Source organism: Phyllobates terribilis, unplaced genomic scaffold (assembly GCF_046119375.1).
Source record: "Phyllobates terribilis strain yellow unplaced genomic scaffold, ASM4611937v1 Scaffold_5__5_contigs__length_657084704, whole genome shotgun sequence".
Lineage (NCBI taxonomy): Eukaryota > Metazoa > Chordata > Amphibia > Anura > Dendrobatidae > Phyllobates > Phyllobates terribilis.
The window spans coordinates 226142986-226159549 of NW_027362765.1; the positions used below are offsets into that span (position 1 = coordinate 226142986).

Below are 16564 nucleotides of genomic sequence, written 5' to 3' on the forward strand. Positions count from 1 at the left end.
AACAACTTTGACCTATCGACCAACCCCTACCTTTCACAGATATAACCCATTATATTAAAATGCAAAGTATAAAATGATGTAGCTGACTGTTGTATATTTGTTTGGATGATGTTAGGAGGGCGGTTGCAGACAACTTTATTATAATGGAGCGCAACCGACCCCGGGGTCCACGATGCAGCCTGGAGGACTGCTGCCGAACACTTTCCGGGTGGAAAGTAAAGCGACCAACTTAAATGGTAAACCCTTCTGTGTTACTGCACACAGGAACGGGTATAGCGGTTCGCTCTATCTTCGTTGACTGCATGGGAGATGCGCGACCGGGGAAGTAGCTGTAGCCCTGCTAACTACACAGGGACTACAGTGGCGGCGCTAGGATGCGTGTGTGACTACGCTGACGGGTACACGTGCTTCCATCCGGCGTGCTACCGGACTGAAGGGTATTTCTCCACGTGGCTGACAGGCGATAGCCGTGGATAGGACGTCAGCAGGCTGCTCGGGTTGTTAGGCGACCCCTTTGGCTGAGCCAGACTGCTAGACGAAACTACCTGCCTCTATGGAACTAGTCTGCCTGACAGAAACTATGTGGATCACAGTAATCCACACACAGCAACACTTGCTCAATGATCAGAGCGCGCCGCCATGTTTGTGGGCGGGCCTTTTAAAGACTAAGCCCTGCCCACCGACGCGCCATTGGTGACGCCACCCGTGGACCAATCAGGCGGTGCTAGGTCACCGAGTCAGGTGGGTGCCAAACCACCAATCACGATCAGCCAGATCACGGGCATGCTCAGTGCGGCGAATCCTGGACTTAGACTCCAAACGCCCTGTCTCCCTCTGCAACCCGTGCTTAACATTGCTAGGTACCAAAACACAGGAGACAATCTGTACGTCTCGTGGACCAGCTACGCTTTGGGGCTGATGATGATGCTGAGCAGCATCAGCCCCAGCTGGACCAAAATGTGAGACCACAGAAGGTCCTGGACCCATTTCAAATCCAGCCACAGACCGACGCCTAACAGATGACCTATTGCTACTTTGGAGGAGATTTGTCCAAACTGGATCAAATGAAAGGTGGAGTAGTTGCGTTTGGAAGCTAATCATCTTCTCTCCCCAGTGTATAACCTATTTGGTATTTGAGATCCTAAATGTTCCCATCCTGTGAGACAATATTCATTTCTGCTGTTTATGGCTGAACCATGTATGACTTGTATATATAATATTAGGAAATGTTCACTCTTACAGCTGTGACAGATATTCTAACAGATGAAAGCACATTAAAGAAAATTACAGAATCACCAGAAACTAAGAAAGCCCTGGGTAAAAAGGGTAAAAGCCCAGTGAAAGGTATAACAAAGTAAGTAAATATTAAAGTTTGTGAAATTGAAGCTAATCTTATGTATCTAAAAGTAGTAACTAAGCCTGGATAACAGCTATTGGTATTGTATTATTAGTATTATTATTCCCCCCCATCACTTGTGCCCTATGAACACAACCACAATAACTTTTAAGCCACTTACTACAACCATACCACACTTATGCACAATTCCCATATGCCAGCAGTTAACTCCAAGTATGCCTTGCCCCTGATGCAGGACAGGAAATGGCAGCATTCAAAAGAACCTTTTCACACAAGTGCAGATCACAGTATGGCTATCAGTGCAAATACTTAAATAGACAACATCATTGCCAACATGGCAGCAAAAAAACTTACACAAATTACTTGTACAGGGATGATCTCACTCCAGCAAAACCTGACTGCCATATTATAGTGCCTTACTCTTCATCACTACTTTATCCCTGACCTGTCTGGTTTGTTCCTTGGTTTTCATGATGCTGTTTGGTCCCTAATGTTCTAAAACAAACCTCTGAGGCCTTCACAGAACAGCTGTAGTTATACTGAGAATAAATTACACGCAGGTGGACTCAATTTACTCATTATGTGACTTCTGGAGGCAATTGGTCACTCAGGATTTTATTTAGGGGTATCAGACTATAAGGGGCTGCAAACAAATGCACGTCACAATTTTCAGATTTATTTTCCTTTAACAATTAGAAAAAACATGTATCATTTTCTTTACACTTTACAAATACTTACTACTTTGTGTTGATATATCATATAAAATCACAATAAAATACATTTAAGTTTTTGGATGTAACATTAAATAATGTGAAAAAGTTCAAGGGGTATGATTAATATTTCAACGCATTGTATAAATCACAAAGGAGGTACTGGGGCTGGTGTATATACATCACAAAGGATTCATAGGTGTTATATTCATTACATAAGAGATACCAAGACTGCTTTCATCATTGTCAGGACAAGAACCCAGGGTGCTAACTCCTCACACAAAGAACGTCCAACATCAGGACGTGATCATTCAAGGGGTATGATTAATTTTTCAAGGCATTGTATAAAAGTACAAAGGAGATACTGGAGCTGGTATATATACATCACATAGGAGACACTGGAGCTTTTGTGTATACATCAAATGGGCGACGCTGTGACTGGTATGTCTAGATCACATAGGAGACACTTATATATATCCGTCCCTGTGTCTCCTATGTGCTTTATGTACAGCAGTCCCTATTACATAGGAGAGACTGGACTGGTGTACATACATCACAAAGGATTCATACGCTGCTATATTCATTACATCGGAGACACTAAGATTGCTTCCATAATCGTCGGGGCAAGAGAACAGGGTGCTAACTCCCCCCACAAAGAACGTCCAATGTCAAGATGTAATCATTCAATGCGTGCATTGCAGTGAATGTTGTCTGTGCACACTCACGGTTCACGGAAGAGTTAAAGGGTCGGCCGGCAAAACGGGTCGGGCAGTCCAAGCACTGTGTTCAATGAGAATCTGCCTGGGGGCCCAGAAAAAATGGCTGAATATTTCTCACCTCTGTTCTAAGAGGATGTCATGATATTTAGGGAGGTCATTTCTAGAGATGAGCGAACTTGTTCAGAAAACGTTCATCATTCTCAAATTCGGCACGAACACTGCACTTTCAAATTCGTGTTCGCACCTCCGAGCGTTTTTTACTCCAGATTGGCAAAGTTCAGCCAAAGTGCGGTAAATGATCATTTGATCCACTAATGCTTTTTTAGGACATTGGCTAGGATAGTATGATGAGCAGAGGGGCATGTTTGATGTGGGGAGAGGTCAGAGGAGTGACGGACTGTTATTCTTATTTTTTTTTTCTTTAATGTGTGGAAATTCCGGAAGCCAATCAGGGCGCAGAAACCATCCACAAAGGCCAGACACAAGGGCTTGTGTCATTGGTTGCTGAAGTCATATGTCTCTCTCCATATAAAGAGCAGACATGTTGTTTTGGTGGCATTTTGTCAGTGTAACAGAGCAGAGAGGCTGCTCCTGCTGCAGCTACTGGATAGCGAGAAGGTTAGCTAGGTGGTTGATCTTCAGTAAGCTAGTTAAAATAGATAGGATCCTGTGTGGCAGTGAAATCAATCATCCAGCAGATCAATCCTTAATGCTAATTGTGTGGTCAAGAAAAACCAGGCCACATTTTAGCAAATAATTATTTTGTGCTCATATTTTTGCTGCAGCCAGGAGTCCACATTTCAAAATCTAAATTCTTTGTGCTACTAGCTTGGTGCTGAAACAAGGCCATATTTGTGCATAGAAATATTTTGTGCTGGTAATATTTTTTGGCCAGGCAGGAGTCCACATTTGAAAAACTAAATTCTTTCTGCTAATAGCGTGCTACAAAAAGCAGGCCACATTCCTGCATATAAATCTTTTGTGCTACTAGTTTTGCTTCAGCAATGAGTCTGCATTTTCAAAATCTGAATTGTTTGTGCTAATAGCATAGTCCTGAAAGCATGTCACATTTCAGTCTTTAATTGTTTTGTGCTAATATTGTGCTCCATCCTGGAGTCCACATTTCTGAATCTAAATTGGGTGACTAGCATGGTCCTGGAAGCTGGCCATATTTCAGCTTTTAATTGTTTGTGGCAATATTGACTCTATTATTAGGGGGACAGACAGGGCAATCTGTCACAAAGACCGGGATCGCCGAACGGTGTGCTGCCTCCCTGGCCCTCGAGTCCGGCACATCGCGGATCGGGTTGACAGGTTACTGGGTGGGGCTGGCGAAGACCCAGCGGTCATGGTCCACATCGGCACCAATGACAAAGTGAGTGGTAGATGGAGGGTCCTTAAAAATGATTTCAGGGACCTAGGTAGGAAGCTTAGGGCAAGGACCTCCAAGGTAGTTTTCTCAGAAATACTACCAATCCCGCGAGCCACACAGGAGAAGTTAGGGAGGTGAATAAGTGGCTAAAAAGTTGGTGCAAGGCAGAAGGGTTTGGGTTCATGGAGAACTGGGCCGACTTTGCGGTCGGCTACAGTCTCTACCGTAGGGACGGGCTGCACCTCAATGGGGAGGGTGCAGCGGTGCTGGGGAAGAAGATGGCTAATAGGTTGGAAGAGTTTTTAAACTAGAGACGGGGGGGGGAAACCAAGGAAATAGGTGGGATGTGAGGCAAGCAAGGGGGAAGGGGAGAAGTGAATATAATGAGGGTGGAGAGGGGGGTGGGGATAGTACAGTTAGATCGTTAGAGAAGAATAGGATGCTAAATAACCCCAAAGTTTTATCTTGCATGCTGACCAACGCAAGAAGCCTGACCAATAAGGCGGATGAGCTGCGGGCGCTTATATCGGAGGAGAGGTATGACATCGTAGGTATAACAGAGACTTGGTTAGACGATAGCTACGACTGGGCGGTAAATTTATTAGAATATAGTTTATTTAGAAGGGACCGGAAACAGGGGAAAGGCGGAGGAGTCTGCTTATATGTAAAGTCATGTCTAAAACCCAGACTAAGGGAAGATATAGGAGAGGGAGAAGAGGGGGTCGAGTCCATGTGGGTAGAGATAGAGGGGGCAAAAAATAATAATAAAATATTACTGGGGGTCTGCTATAAGCCACCAAATATAACAGAGGAGAATGAGAATCTGCTATTAGGACAAATAGACAAAGTAGCAAAACATAATGAAGTGATTGTAATGGGGGATTTCAACTACCCGGATATTGACTGGGAAACAGAAACCTGTAGATCTCAGAAAGGAAAAAGGTTCTTGACAAATATTAAGGATAATTATCTCTCCCAACTAGTGCAGGAACCAACGAGAGGGAAGGCCGTGTTGGACTTAATATTAGACTAATAGGCCTGACAGAATAACTGAGGTACAGATAGGGGGGCACCTAGGTAATAGCGATCATAATATTATCGACTTCAAAATGCCCTTCAGTAGGGTTATCAATAAGGGAACAACAAAAACATTAAACTTTAGGAGGGCGAAGTTTGATCAGCTGATAGAAAACCTTCAACTTATTGACTGGCACAAAGTACTTAATCAATGGAATACGAATAGTAAATGGGAAACCTTCAAAAGAATTCTGAATACTCAGTGCTAGAGGTATATACCGTATGGGAATAAAAGGGCCAGAAATAAGAGGAAACCAATATGGTTGAACAAGAACGTAAAAGGGGCGTTAAATAGCAAAAAAGAGGCATTCAAGAGATTAAAACAGGAAAACAGTAAGGAGGCACTAATGTGTTACAAGGAAAAAACGAGAACCTGTAAAAATCAAATAAAAATAGCGAAGGAGGAAACAGAGAAACGTATTGCTAGGGAAAGTAGATCAAATCCCAAACTGTTCTTTACGTACAGTACAGACCAAAAGTTTGGACACACCTTCTCATTTAAAGATTTTTCTGTATTTTCATGACTATGAAAATTGTATATTCACATTGAAGGCATCAAAACTATGAAATAACACATGTGAAATTATATACTTAACAAAAAAGTGTGAAACAACTGAAATATGTCTTATATTCTAGGTTCTTCAAAGTAGCCACCTTTTGCTTTGATGACTGCTTTGCACACTCTTGGCATTCTCTTGATGAGCTTCAAGAGGTAGTCATCGGAAATGGTCTTCCAACAATCTTGAAGGAGTTCCCAGAGATGCTTAGCACTTGTTGGCCCTTTTGCCTTCACTCTGTGGTCAAGCTCACCCCAATCCATCTCGATTGGGTTGAGGTCTGGTGACTGTGGAGGCCAGGTCATCTGCCGTAGCACCCCATCACTCTTCTTCTTGGTCAAATAGCCCTTACACAGCCTGGAGGTGTGTTTGGGGTCATTGTCCTGTTGAAAAATAAATGATGGTCCAACTAAACGCAAACCGGATGGAATAGCATGCCGCTGCAAGATGCTGTGGTAGCCATGCTGGTTCAGTATGCCTTCAATTTTGAATAAATCCCCAACAGTGTCACCAGCAAAGCACCCCCACACCATCACACCTCCTTCTCCATGCTTCACGGTGGGAACCAGGCATGTAGAGTCCATCCGTTCACCTTTTCTGCGTCGCACAAAGACACGGTGGTTGGAACCAAAGATCTCAAATTTGTTCTCATCAGACCAAAGCACAGATTTCCACTGGTCTAATGTCCATTCCTTGTGTTCTTTAGCCCAAACAAGTCTCTTCTGCTTGCTGCCTGTCCTTAGCAGTGGTTTCCTAGCTGCTATTTTACCATGAATTCCTGCTGCACAAAGTCTCCCCTTAACAGTTGTTGTAGAGATGTGTTTGCAGCTAGAACTCTGTGTGGCATTGACCTGGTCTTTAATCTGAGCTGCTGTTAACCTGTGATTTCTGAGGCTGGTGACTCGGATAAACTTATCCTCAGAAGCAGAGGTGACTCTTGGTCTTCCTTTCCTGGGGAGGTCCTCATGTGAGCCAGTTTCTTTGTAGTGCTTGATGGTTTTTGCAACTGCACTTGGGGACACTTTCAAAGTTTTCCCAATTTTTCGCACTGACTGATCTTCATTTTTTAAAGTAATGATGGCCACTCGTTTTTCTTTACTTAGCTGCTTTATTCTTGCCATAATGCAAATTCTAACAGTCTATTCAGTAGGACTATCAGCTGTGTATCAACCTGACTTCTGCACAACACAACTGATGGTCCCAACCCCATTTATAGGGCAAGAAATCCCACTTATTAAACCTGACAAGGCACACCTGTGAAGTGAAAACCATTTCCGGTGACTACCTCTTGAAGCTCATCAAGAGAATGCCAAGAATGTGCAAAGCAGTCATCAAAGCAAAAGGTGGCTACTTTGAAGAACCTAGAATATAAGACATATTTTCAGTTGTTTCACACTTTTTTGTTAAGTATATAATTCCACATGTGTTAATTCATAGTTTTGAAGCCTTCAGTGTGAATGTACAATTTTCATAGTCATGAAAATACAGAAAAATCTTTAAATGAGAAGGTGTGTCCAAACTTTTGGTCTGTACTGTATATAAATAGGAAAAGGATTAAATCGGATAATATTGGACCGATAAAAAGTGAGGAAGGCAAAATTATAGAGAAAGATGAGGATAAAGCTAATCTATTAAATAATTTTTTTTCGACAACTTTCACAAAGGAAATAGAACTAACAGGAGAAATGAGAAGTGACAAGCTTAATCCTCCACTAAGTATGACAAATCTAACCCAAGCTGAGGTACAGAAACGCCTCAGTAACATTAAAATAAACAAATCACCAGGACCTGATGGCATACACCCACGGGTACTAAGAGAACTAAGTAATGTGATAGACAGACCGTTATATCTTATATTTAAGGACTCTGTTGAGACTGGGTCTGTACCACTTGATTGGCGACAGGCGAATGTAGTGCCAATATTCAAAAAGGGAGCAAAAAGTGACGCCGGAAACTATTGACCGGTGAGTCTGACGTCCGTTGTGGGCTAAATTTTTGAAAGCTTCATTAAAGAGGCAATTACGGAGTATCTTGATGCTAATAATCTTTTAATCCCGAACCAACATGGATTCATGAGGAATCGCTCCTGCCAAACAAACCTGATTGACTTCTACGAGGAGGTTAGCTCTCGAGTAGATCAGGGGGAACCAGTGGATGTCGTGTATCTCGACTTCTCAAAAGCGTTCGATAGCGTGCCACATAATAGGTTAGTATACAAAATGAGAATGATGGGGCTGGGGGAAAATGTCTGCAAGTGGGTAGCTAACTGGCTAAAGGATAGAAGGCAGAGGGTAGTTATAAATGGAATATACTCAGATTGGGTAAGCGTCACTAGTGGGGTACCACAGGGGTCTGTACTAGGCCCAATGTTATTTAATATCTTTATTAACGACATAGTCAATAGGATAAATAGTAAAATATCAATATTTGCAGATGACACAAAGTTATGTAAAACAATTAATACAAAAGAGGACAGTGCAGACCTACAGAGGGATTTGGATAAGCTGGGTAGGTGGAGCATTAAATGGCAAATGAGGTTTAATGAGGAGAAATGTAAGGTCATACATATGGGAAGGAAAAATGGAAGTCACCAGTACTCACTGAATGGGAAATCATTGGGGAATTCAGGGATGGAGAAGGACTTGGGCATCTTGATTGATAGCAAACTAAATTGGAGTGCACAAAGTCAGGCCGCTGCTGTAAGGGCAAACAGGGTAATGGGATGTATCAGAAGAGGTATAGCTGCAAAGGAGGAGAACATTGTTCTTCCACTGTACAAAGCACTGGTCAGACCACACTTGGAATACTGTGCTCAGTTATGGGCCCCAATATATAGAAAGGATATAAATGAGCTTGAAAAGGTACAAAGGAGGGCAACAAAATTAATAAAGGGAATGGAGGGACTGCAATACCCAGAGAGGTTGTCAAAACTAGGACTATTCAGCCTGGAAAAGAGAAGGTTGAGGGGGGACATAATAAATGTGTACAAATATGTTAGGGGACAGTATAGAGATCTTGCCAGGGATTTGTTCAAAAGGAGGGATATTACGGTAACAAGAGGGCATTCACTAAGACTGGAAAAGAAAAGGTTTCAGCACCAGCATAGGAAGGGGTTCTTTACGGTAAGAGCAGTGAAAATATGGAATTCACTGAGTGAGGAGACGGTAATGTCGGATTCACTACACCAGTTCAAGCGGGGACTGGATGCATTTCTAGATACCAGGCAGATTTCAGCGTATACTTAAAAATAAAATAAAATAGTAGGTTGATACAGGGATTTATTCTGACTGCTGGTTTCAGAGTCGGGAGGGAATTTTTCCTCAGGTGAAGATTGGCTAAATAATTTGGGGTTTTTGCCCTCCTCTGGATCAACTTTAGCAATTACAGAACTAACAGGTCGAACTTGATGGACGCAAGTCTTTATTCGGCTTTACAAACTATGTTACTATGTTACTATATTGTGCTCCATCCTGGAGTCCACATTTCAAAATCTAAATTATTTGTGCCAATAGCGTGCTCCTGAAAGCAGGCCACATTTCTGCATATAAATCTTTTGTGCTCATAGTTTGCTTCAACCAGGAATCCACATTTCAAAATCTAAATTCTTAGTGCTAGTAGCGTGCTACAGAAAGTAGGCCACATTTCAGCTTTCAATTCTTTTGAGGTAATATTGTTCTCTATCCAGGAGTCCACATTTCAAAATCTAAATTGTTTGGGCTAATAGCGTGGTACTGAAAGCAGGCCACATTTCAGTATATAAATATTTTGTGCTACTAGCTTTTCTTCAGCAAGAAGTCCACATGTCTGAATCTAAATTCTTTGTGCTAATAGCGTGTTACAGAAAGTAGGCCACATTTCAGCTTCCAATTCTTTTGTGGTAATATTGTGCTCCATCTAATAGTCCACATTTCAAAATCTAAATTCTCTGTGCTGTTATGATCTGCAACATGTACTAAGGAAAGAAAGGGGAAAGCTGTCCCTACAGTAAGACTAAGCTGAATCCCTACGATGTAGCGGGCTGCCTGTTCCTTGCGAATGGACCCACCTTAGTCTTCGGCTAGTCCGAACAAAGACCTATAGAATAAAGGAATGAGTCGCTAAAAGACTTGAACAAAAATGGGATACCTCCTGAACAGAGAAAGTTGTTGCAGAACACAAAAAGGCAAACTGACAAATAGGTACTAGAGGTCCCAGAAGGACCAAGCGAACTGACAGAGATAGGCACCAAAGCACCTGGATAGCAAAACAGTCAAACAACACTGAAGTCCAGCAAAGCCAAAAGGGCGGAGCTGTAATATAAAGGCAGATGGTCACGTGACCGCAAAACACAAGATGGAAAAAACACACAGGAGGGTTGTAACATGTGCTACTAGCGTGCTACAGAAAGTAGGCCACATTCCTGCATATAAATATTTTGTGATTATATTTTTGCTGCAGCCAATAATCCACGTGTCAGGATCTAAATTCTTTTGTGCCTTGTGGTCCTGAAATAAGGCCACATTTGTGCATAGAAATATTTTGTGCTGGTAATATTTTTGGCCAGGCAGGAGTCCACATTTAAAAATCTAAATTCTCTGCTTAAGAAAACAGGCCACATTCTTGCATATACATTTTTGTACTACTAGTTTTGTTTCAGCCAGGAGTCCACATTTGAAAATCTAAATTCTTAATAATAATAATCTTTATTTTTATATAGTGCTACCATATTTCGCAGCCCTTTACATATATTATCATCGCTGTCACCATCGGGGCTCACAATCTAAATTCCCTATCAGTATGTCTTTGGAGTGTGGGAGGAAACAGGAGAACCCACGCAAACACAGGGAGAACATACAAACTCCTTGCAGATGTTGTTCTTGGTGGGATTTGAACCCAGGACCCCAGTGCTGCAAGGCTGCAGTGCTAACCACTAAGCCACAGTGCTGCCCTTGTTTTGTGCTAATAGCGTGCTACAGAAAGCAGGCCACATTCCTGCATATAAGTCTTTTGTGCTACAAGTTTTGCTTCAGCCAGGAGTCCACATTTCAGAATCTAAATTGTTTGTGCTAATAGCGTGATCCTGAAAGCATGCCATATTTCATCTTTTAATTGCTTTGTGCTAATATTGTGCTCCATCCAGTAGTCCACATTTCTGAATCTAAATTGTTTGTGCTACTAGCATGCTACAGAAAGCAGACCACATTCCTGAATATAAATATTTTGTGCTACTAGTTTTGTTTCAGCCAAGAGTCCACATTTCTGAATCTAAATTATTTTTGTGCTAATAGCGTGCTACAGAAAGTAGGCCACATTTCATTATATAAATATTTAGTTCTACTAATTTTTTCTTCAGCCAGGAGTTCATATTTCTGAATCTAAATTCTTTGTGCTAATAGCGTGCTACAGAAAGTATGCCACATTTCAGCTTTTAATTCTTTTGTGCTCCACCCAGGAGTAAACATTACAGAATCTAAAATGTTTGGGCTGATAGTATGGTCCTAAAAGCAGGCCACATTCCTGCATATAAATATTTTTTGCAACAAGTTTTGTTTCAGCCAGGAGTCTACTTGTCTGAATCTACATTTGTGGTGCTAATAATGTCCTTCAGACACACTCTCTCAGCAAATAAATATTGATTGGTAATTTACTGACAGGTGACTGACAGGTCTGGGCCTAGGTTTGTGAAACAGCTGGTTAAAAGAAGGAAAGAGTACATCCAACATAGGTGGGGAAAAAGCAAGGTTGTTGTGGAAGGGGCAATAGGCTTGGTGTTCAAGGTGTACATTGGGTAGGTGGTAATGTTAGTGAAAGCTCTACTGAACAAACACCGCAAAGACAACTGACAACTTCTGTTACTGGATGGGCTATTCTACTCCCTTTCTTTGGCAGCCACACAGCGGTACGCCTTGTAGATGAGGGCCAGAAAGAGCATGTGCTCCAGTGGATGGCTAGCGTTGCATCAAGTGGCCTCTCTTCCTCCATCTCAATCTCACACACAGTATAGTCCTCAGAGGTGGCATCCCAATTACCCTTGTTTCCTCCCATGTCCCTACTGTCCAACCGCCCAACTGACTGGACGAGTCAGAGGGACGAGTCTGCAGAGATGTTCACACATTCTATTCCATGGGCATCAGAGGTCTGCTCAAAAGATTCACAGACTCAAGAAGAGGAAAGCATCTGCACCGATGCCCAAAATAGTTTTCTGTTGAATCTAGGGCTAGACGAAGTAGGGTCCGAGCAGAATCCAGACCCTCATTACTAGACCTTAACCCCCGGGGATGGAGGTGATTCTGATGAGACTCAAATACCTGAGGCGCATGCGGACTGTACTGTGCTGTCAGGGCAGGAAGAGGAGGAGGATGATGCTCAGGGCGAGGAGTAAAAGAACAGAGAGGATGACGATGAGGTTGTAGATCTCACTTGGTGTGAACCCAGAGGCACGCAACTGAGTAGCTCAGCAGAGGAGGTGGAGGAGAAGGAAGACAAGGAGGTTACGTTGCGGCCTCCTGCACAGACACGGAATGATACAACCACGACAAGCACTGCATGCTCAGCCACAACTGTGGCTGTGGTCAGCAGCAGTCGCCAGTCTGCAGTTCGCTGGGGCAGCAAAGGTTGCCTAGCCTGGGCCTTTTTTGAGATTGGAAAGGATAAGCCAACTCACGTTATCTGCCAAGTTTGTAAAAAAAACTACTCAGTAGAGGCAAAAATTGCAATAATTTGACTACTACATGCATGAACCAGCACATGCGAAATTAACATGCATTAGTTTGAGAATTTCACTGTGCTAAAATGCAGACTAGCGGGCCATCACCAACCACCGGCCACCCCATCAACCGAATCTACTGCTTCTTCCTCCTCAGTCACCATGGAAAATGTTCTCACACAGGTCTCCGGCCACAGAACCTAAACTTGTTTACATGCTATAGTTGGTGTGCATGAGAGCCTGTCATCTGTTACGGAAATGGGCATACCTGCTGGTTTTGTTTTACTGAGCACACCACAGCTTTCTCACTCCACCATAATATCTCTGACTGCACCTCACTCACAGTTAGTGTTGAGCCACCCCCGTAGTGTTCGGGTTCGGTTTGTCGAACACCGGGATGTTCGTGGAACTGTTCGTCGAACACCTTAGAACACCGTCGAACACCGTTAAAACCAATGGCAGGCAAACAAAAACACATATAAACACATAGAAAACACCTTCAAAGGTGTCCAAAAGCTGACAAACTGTTCAGAAGACACTCTCTTTAAAAAAGCCGGCCGGCAATTCAGCAGCGGCATACACCGGTACCCGACAATTTAGACAAGAAAGAATAGAGCATCACACATAGATTAGATAGATAGAAACATGTCAGTCACATATATAAGAAGTACAGTGACAGTGTTGCTTACTGTACTTGTCATTTAGTGTTAAAGGATTTATTAAAAAAAATAATAGTGTTTTCATGCACCGTCTCTTTAAAAAAGCCGGCCGGCAATTCAGCATCGGTACCCGACAATTTATAACAGAAAGCAAAGAGCATCACACATAGATTAGATAGATAGAAACATGTCAGTCACATATATAAGAAGTACTGTGATAGTGTTGATTACTGTACTTGACATTTAGTGTTAAAATAGAGGATTTATAAAAAAAAAAAATTGGCGTGGGGTTCCCCTTAATTTTAGTCTCTAGCGGAGGTTAAGCAGATGGCTGGGGCAGATGTTTGAAGCCTGTGAAGGAGGTAATACCCACGGAGCTTCCCAGGCTACTAATATCAGCCCCCAGCTGAATACCTAGCCTTTACTAGCTATTAAAATGGGGGACCCCAAAAAAATGACGTGGGGTCCCCCCTATTTTAATAGCTAGCAAAGGCTAGGCAGACAGCTGGGGGCTGATATTAATAGCCCAGGAAGGGTGCCATGAATATTGGCCCCCTCCCAGGCTAGAAACACCAGCCGTCAGCCGCCCCAGAAATGGCACATCCATAGGACTCTGTTGTACTAGTCTGGCACGTAGTGAACAACTAGAGAGGATGGTGCAGGAGTATCTCAAGCTCAATAGCCACTCCATCAGGGAGGGTTTGAACCCTTTAACATTTTGGCCTTCAAAAATGGAAGTGTCCTGAGCTCGCCTGTCATGCCTTGGAGTTTTTGTCATGCCTGGCAGTCAGCGTTCTCTCAGAATGTGTCTTCAGTGCTTCTGATGGTATCCTGACGGATAAGCACATCCGGCTGTCCCCTGAAAGTGTAGACCAGCCTAACTCTCATCAAGAAGAATAAGTCGTAGATCTCCAAGGACTTTTGCACCCCAATCGCAGACTGTACAGACTAGGCAATGGTGTAGTTAGTAGTGTGCTGTATTTATCTTGCGTTATTGCAGTCTGTGACATCTTTGTCATGGCTTCTGTGCCTGCTGTTGAAACTGCTGCTTATGTTATCAATAATTTTTTGAAATGTGGAGACTCCTAGTTGGGTCTCCATCTGATGGGTTGCCTGTAGTGGAAGGGGTGTTAGTGCCCCATTATACAATTTGTACTCTGGTGAAATTGACGCCACTTTAGTGGTGTCTGCCCCTAATGTTTTGAAATGTTTGCACTCCAATTTGGATCTCCTTCATGTCTGTTGCCTGTAGCAGTAGGGCTCCGACCGGCAGGCTTGCGCTTACTTTCAGTCAAATACCTGTGTTACTATCCTTAATTTTTTCTAGCAATAGTAGCTTACAAAACTGATATTTGTGCCACCTGAGTGTGGCAGAGTAGAAAAGCTGCTTGAGCTGTTGCATGTGGTATCAGGGGCCCCAGCACAGCAGGCCTACATCGATCCCTCACCCACGTCATCTTAATTTGAAGTTAAATTCTGGTCCAGACCCTGATACCTCATGCATGGCCTACTGCTGTGCTATTATGAAATTTCTACTGTGGATCAATTGATGCCACTATTCTTGGTGTCTGCCCCTAATTTGAGCTGTTTTGGCAGCTTCCCCCCACCCCTAAGGTGTTGCCTATGCATTTGGTTTTGCCTCCCATTGAATTCAGTGGGGTTCGGATATGTTCGACGAACTGTTTGGGAATCATCGAGAATATCGCCGATCATAACCGAACCTTGAAAGATCATCTCAATGAGATCTTTACTATATTTGTATCTTTATCATTAAATGCTTTTTCATATGTTACAGCTGGTTACGATCTGGAGACTAACTATTTATAATTATTCACAGTGTAAAGGTGGATAAGATTGAATTCTCCAAGATTTCAATGAACATAATACCAGACACTGGTATTCAGATGTTTGTAACAAACAATATAGAAATCAGCGGGAAAAGGTAAAATTTCTTTAATATGATTCACATGCGAAGTTATAATCAAAATTAGCCTTAGGCTCAAAGATTCTCCACGTGTCACTTACTTTTGGTACTTCCTTATATAGTGTGCCGTATACTGTACTGCCTAACTCCTTAATGAGATGTATAGATATATATACAGGTGCTTCTCACAAAATTAGAATATCATCAAAAAGTTAATTTATTTCAGTTCTTCGATACAAAAACTGAAACTCATATTACATAGAGTCATTACAAACAACGATCTATGTCAAGTGTTTATTTCTGTAAATGTTGATGATTATGGCTTACAGCTAATGAAAACACAAAAATCATATCAGTAAATTAGAATAATTAAAAAAAACATCTGAAAAGGCTTCCTACTAGGGTTGAGTGAGTATGTTCTGTCCGAGTATGCTCGGGCCAAGCTTCGAGTATTTACAGCTGCTCGGTGATATGGTTGAATCGCTCCCGCGTGTATGATTTGCAACTGTTTGACAGCTTTATTACATGTGAGGAATGTGTAAGAAATAGACATTCCTCACATGTAATAAAACTGTCAAACTGTCGCAAATCATGCACACGGGAGCGATTCAAACACATCACCGAGCAGCTATAAATACTCAGAGCTCGGCCCGAGCATACTCGGCGAAAGGGTTAATAGAACATACTCGCTCAACACTACTTCCTACGCCTTTTAAAAGGTTACTTAGTCTGTTTCAGTAGGCTCCACAATCATGGGGAAGACTGCTGATTTGACAGATGTCCAGAAGGCAGTCATTGACACACTCCATAAGGAGGGTAAGCCACAAAAGGTCATTGCTAAAGAAGCTGGCTGCTGTTCACAGAGTGCTGTATCCATGCATATTAATGAAAACTTGAGTGGAGGGAAAAAGTGTGGTAGAAAAAGGTGCACAAGCAACCGGGAGTCTGGAGGAAGAGTCGAGAGGCAGACAATCCAAGCTGCTTGAGGTCTATTGTGAAGTTTCCACAATCAGTAATGGTTTGGGGAGCCATGTCATCTGCTGGTGTAGGTCCACTGTGTTTTATCAAGACCAAAGTTAGCGCAGCCGTCTACCAGGAAATTTTAGAGCACTTCATGCTTCCCTCTGCCGACAAGCTTTTTGGAGATGGAAATTTCATTCTAAAGCAGGACTTGGCACCTGTCCACACTGCCAAAAGTACCAATACCTGGTTTAAAAACAACAGTATCTCTGTACTTGATTGGCCAGCAAACTCACCTGACCTTAACCCCATAGAGAATCTATGGGGTATTGTCAGGAATAAGATGAGAGACACCAGACCCATCAATGAAGAGGATTGAAGGCTGCTATCAAACCAACCTGGGCTTCCATAACACCTCAGCAGTGCCACAGGCTGATCGCCTCTATGCCACACCGTATTAATGCAGTAATTGATGCAAAAGTAGCCCTGACCAAGTATTGAGTGCATTTACTGAATATACATTTCAGTAGGCCAACATTTCAGA

General features: G+C 42.6%; 1 protein-coding gene across 1 annotated transcript in view; it reads left to right on the forward strand.

Moving 5' to 3' along the window:
* Window positions 1-1226: 1226 nt before the first annotated feature.
* Window positions 1227-16564, forward strand: part of LOC141271531 (BPI fold-containing family B member 6-like) — a 102138-nt gene continuing 86800 nt past the window's right edge. The window contains exons 1-2 of the mRNA XM_073681586.1: window positions 1227-1354; window positions 14974-15078. Coding sequence (XP_073537687.1) covers window positions 1227-1354; window positions 14974-15078 — 233 coding nt within the window. The remainder of the gene's footprint in view (window positions 1355-14973; window positions 15079-16564) is intronic.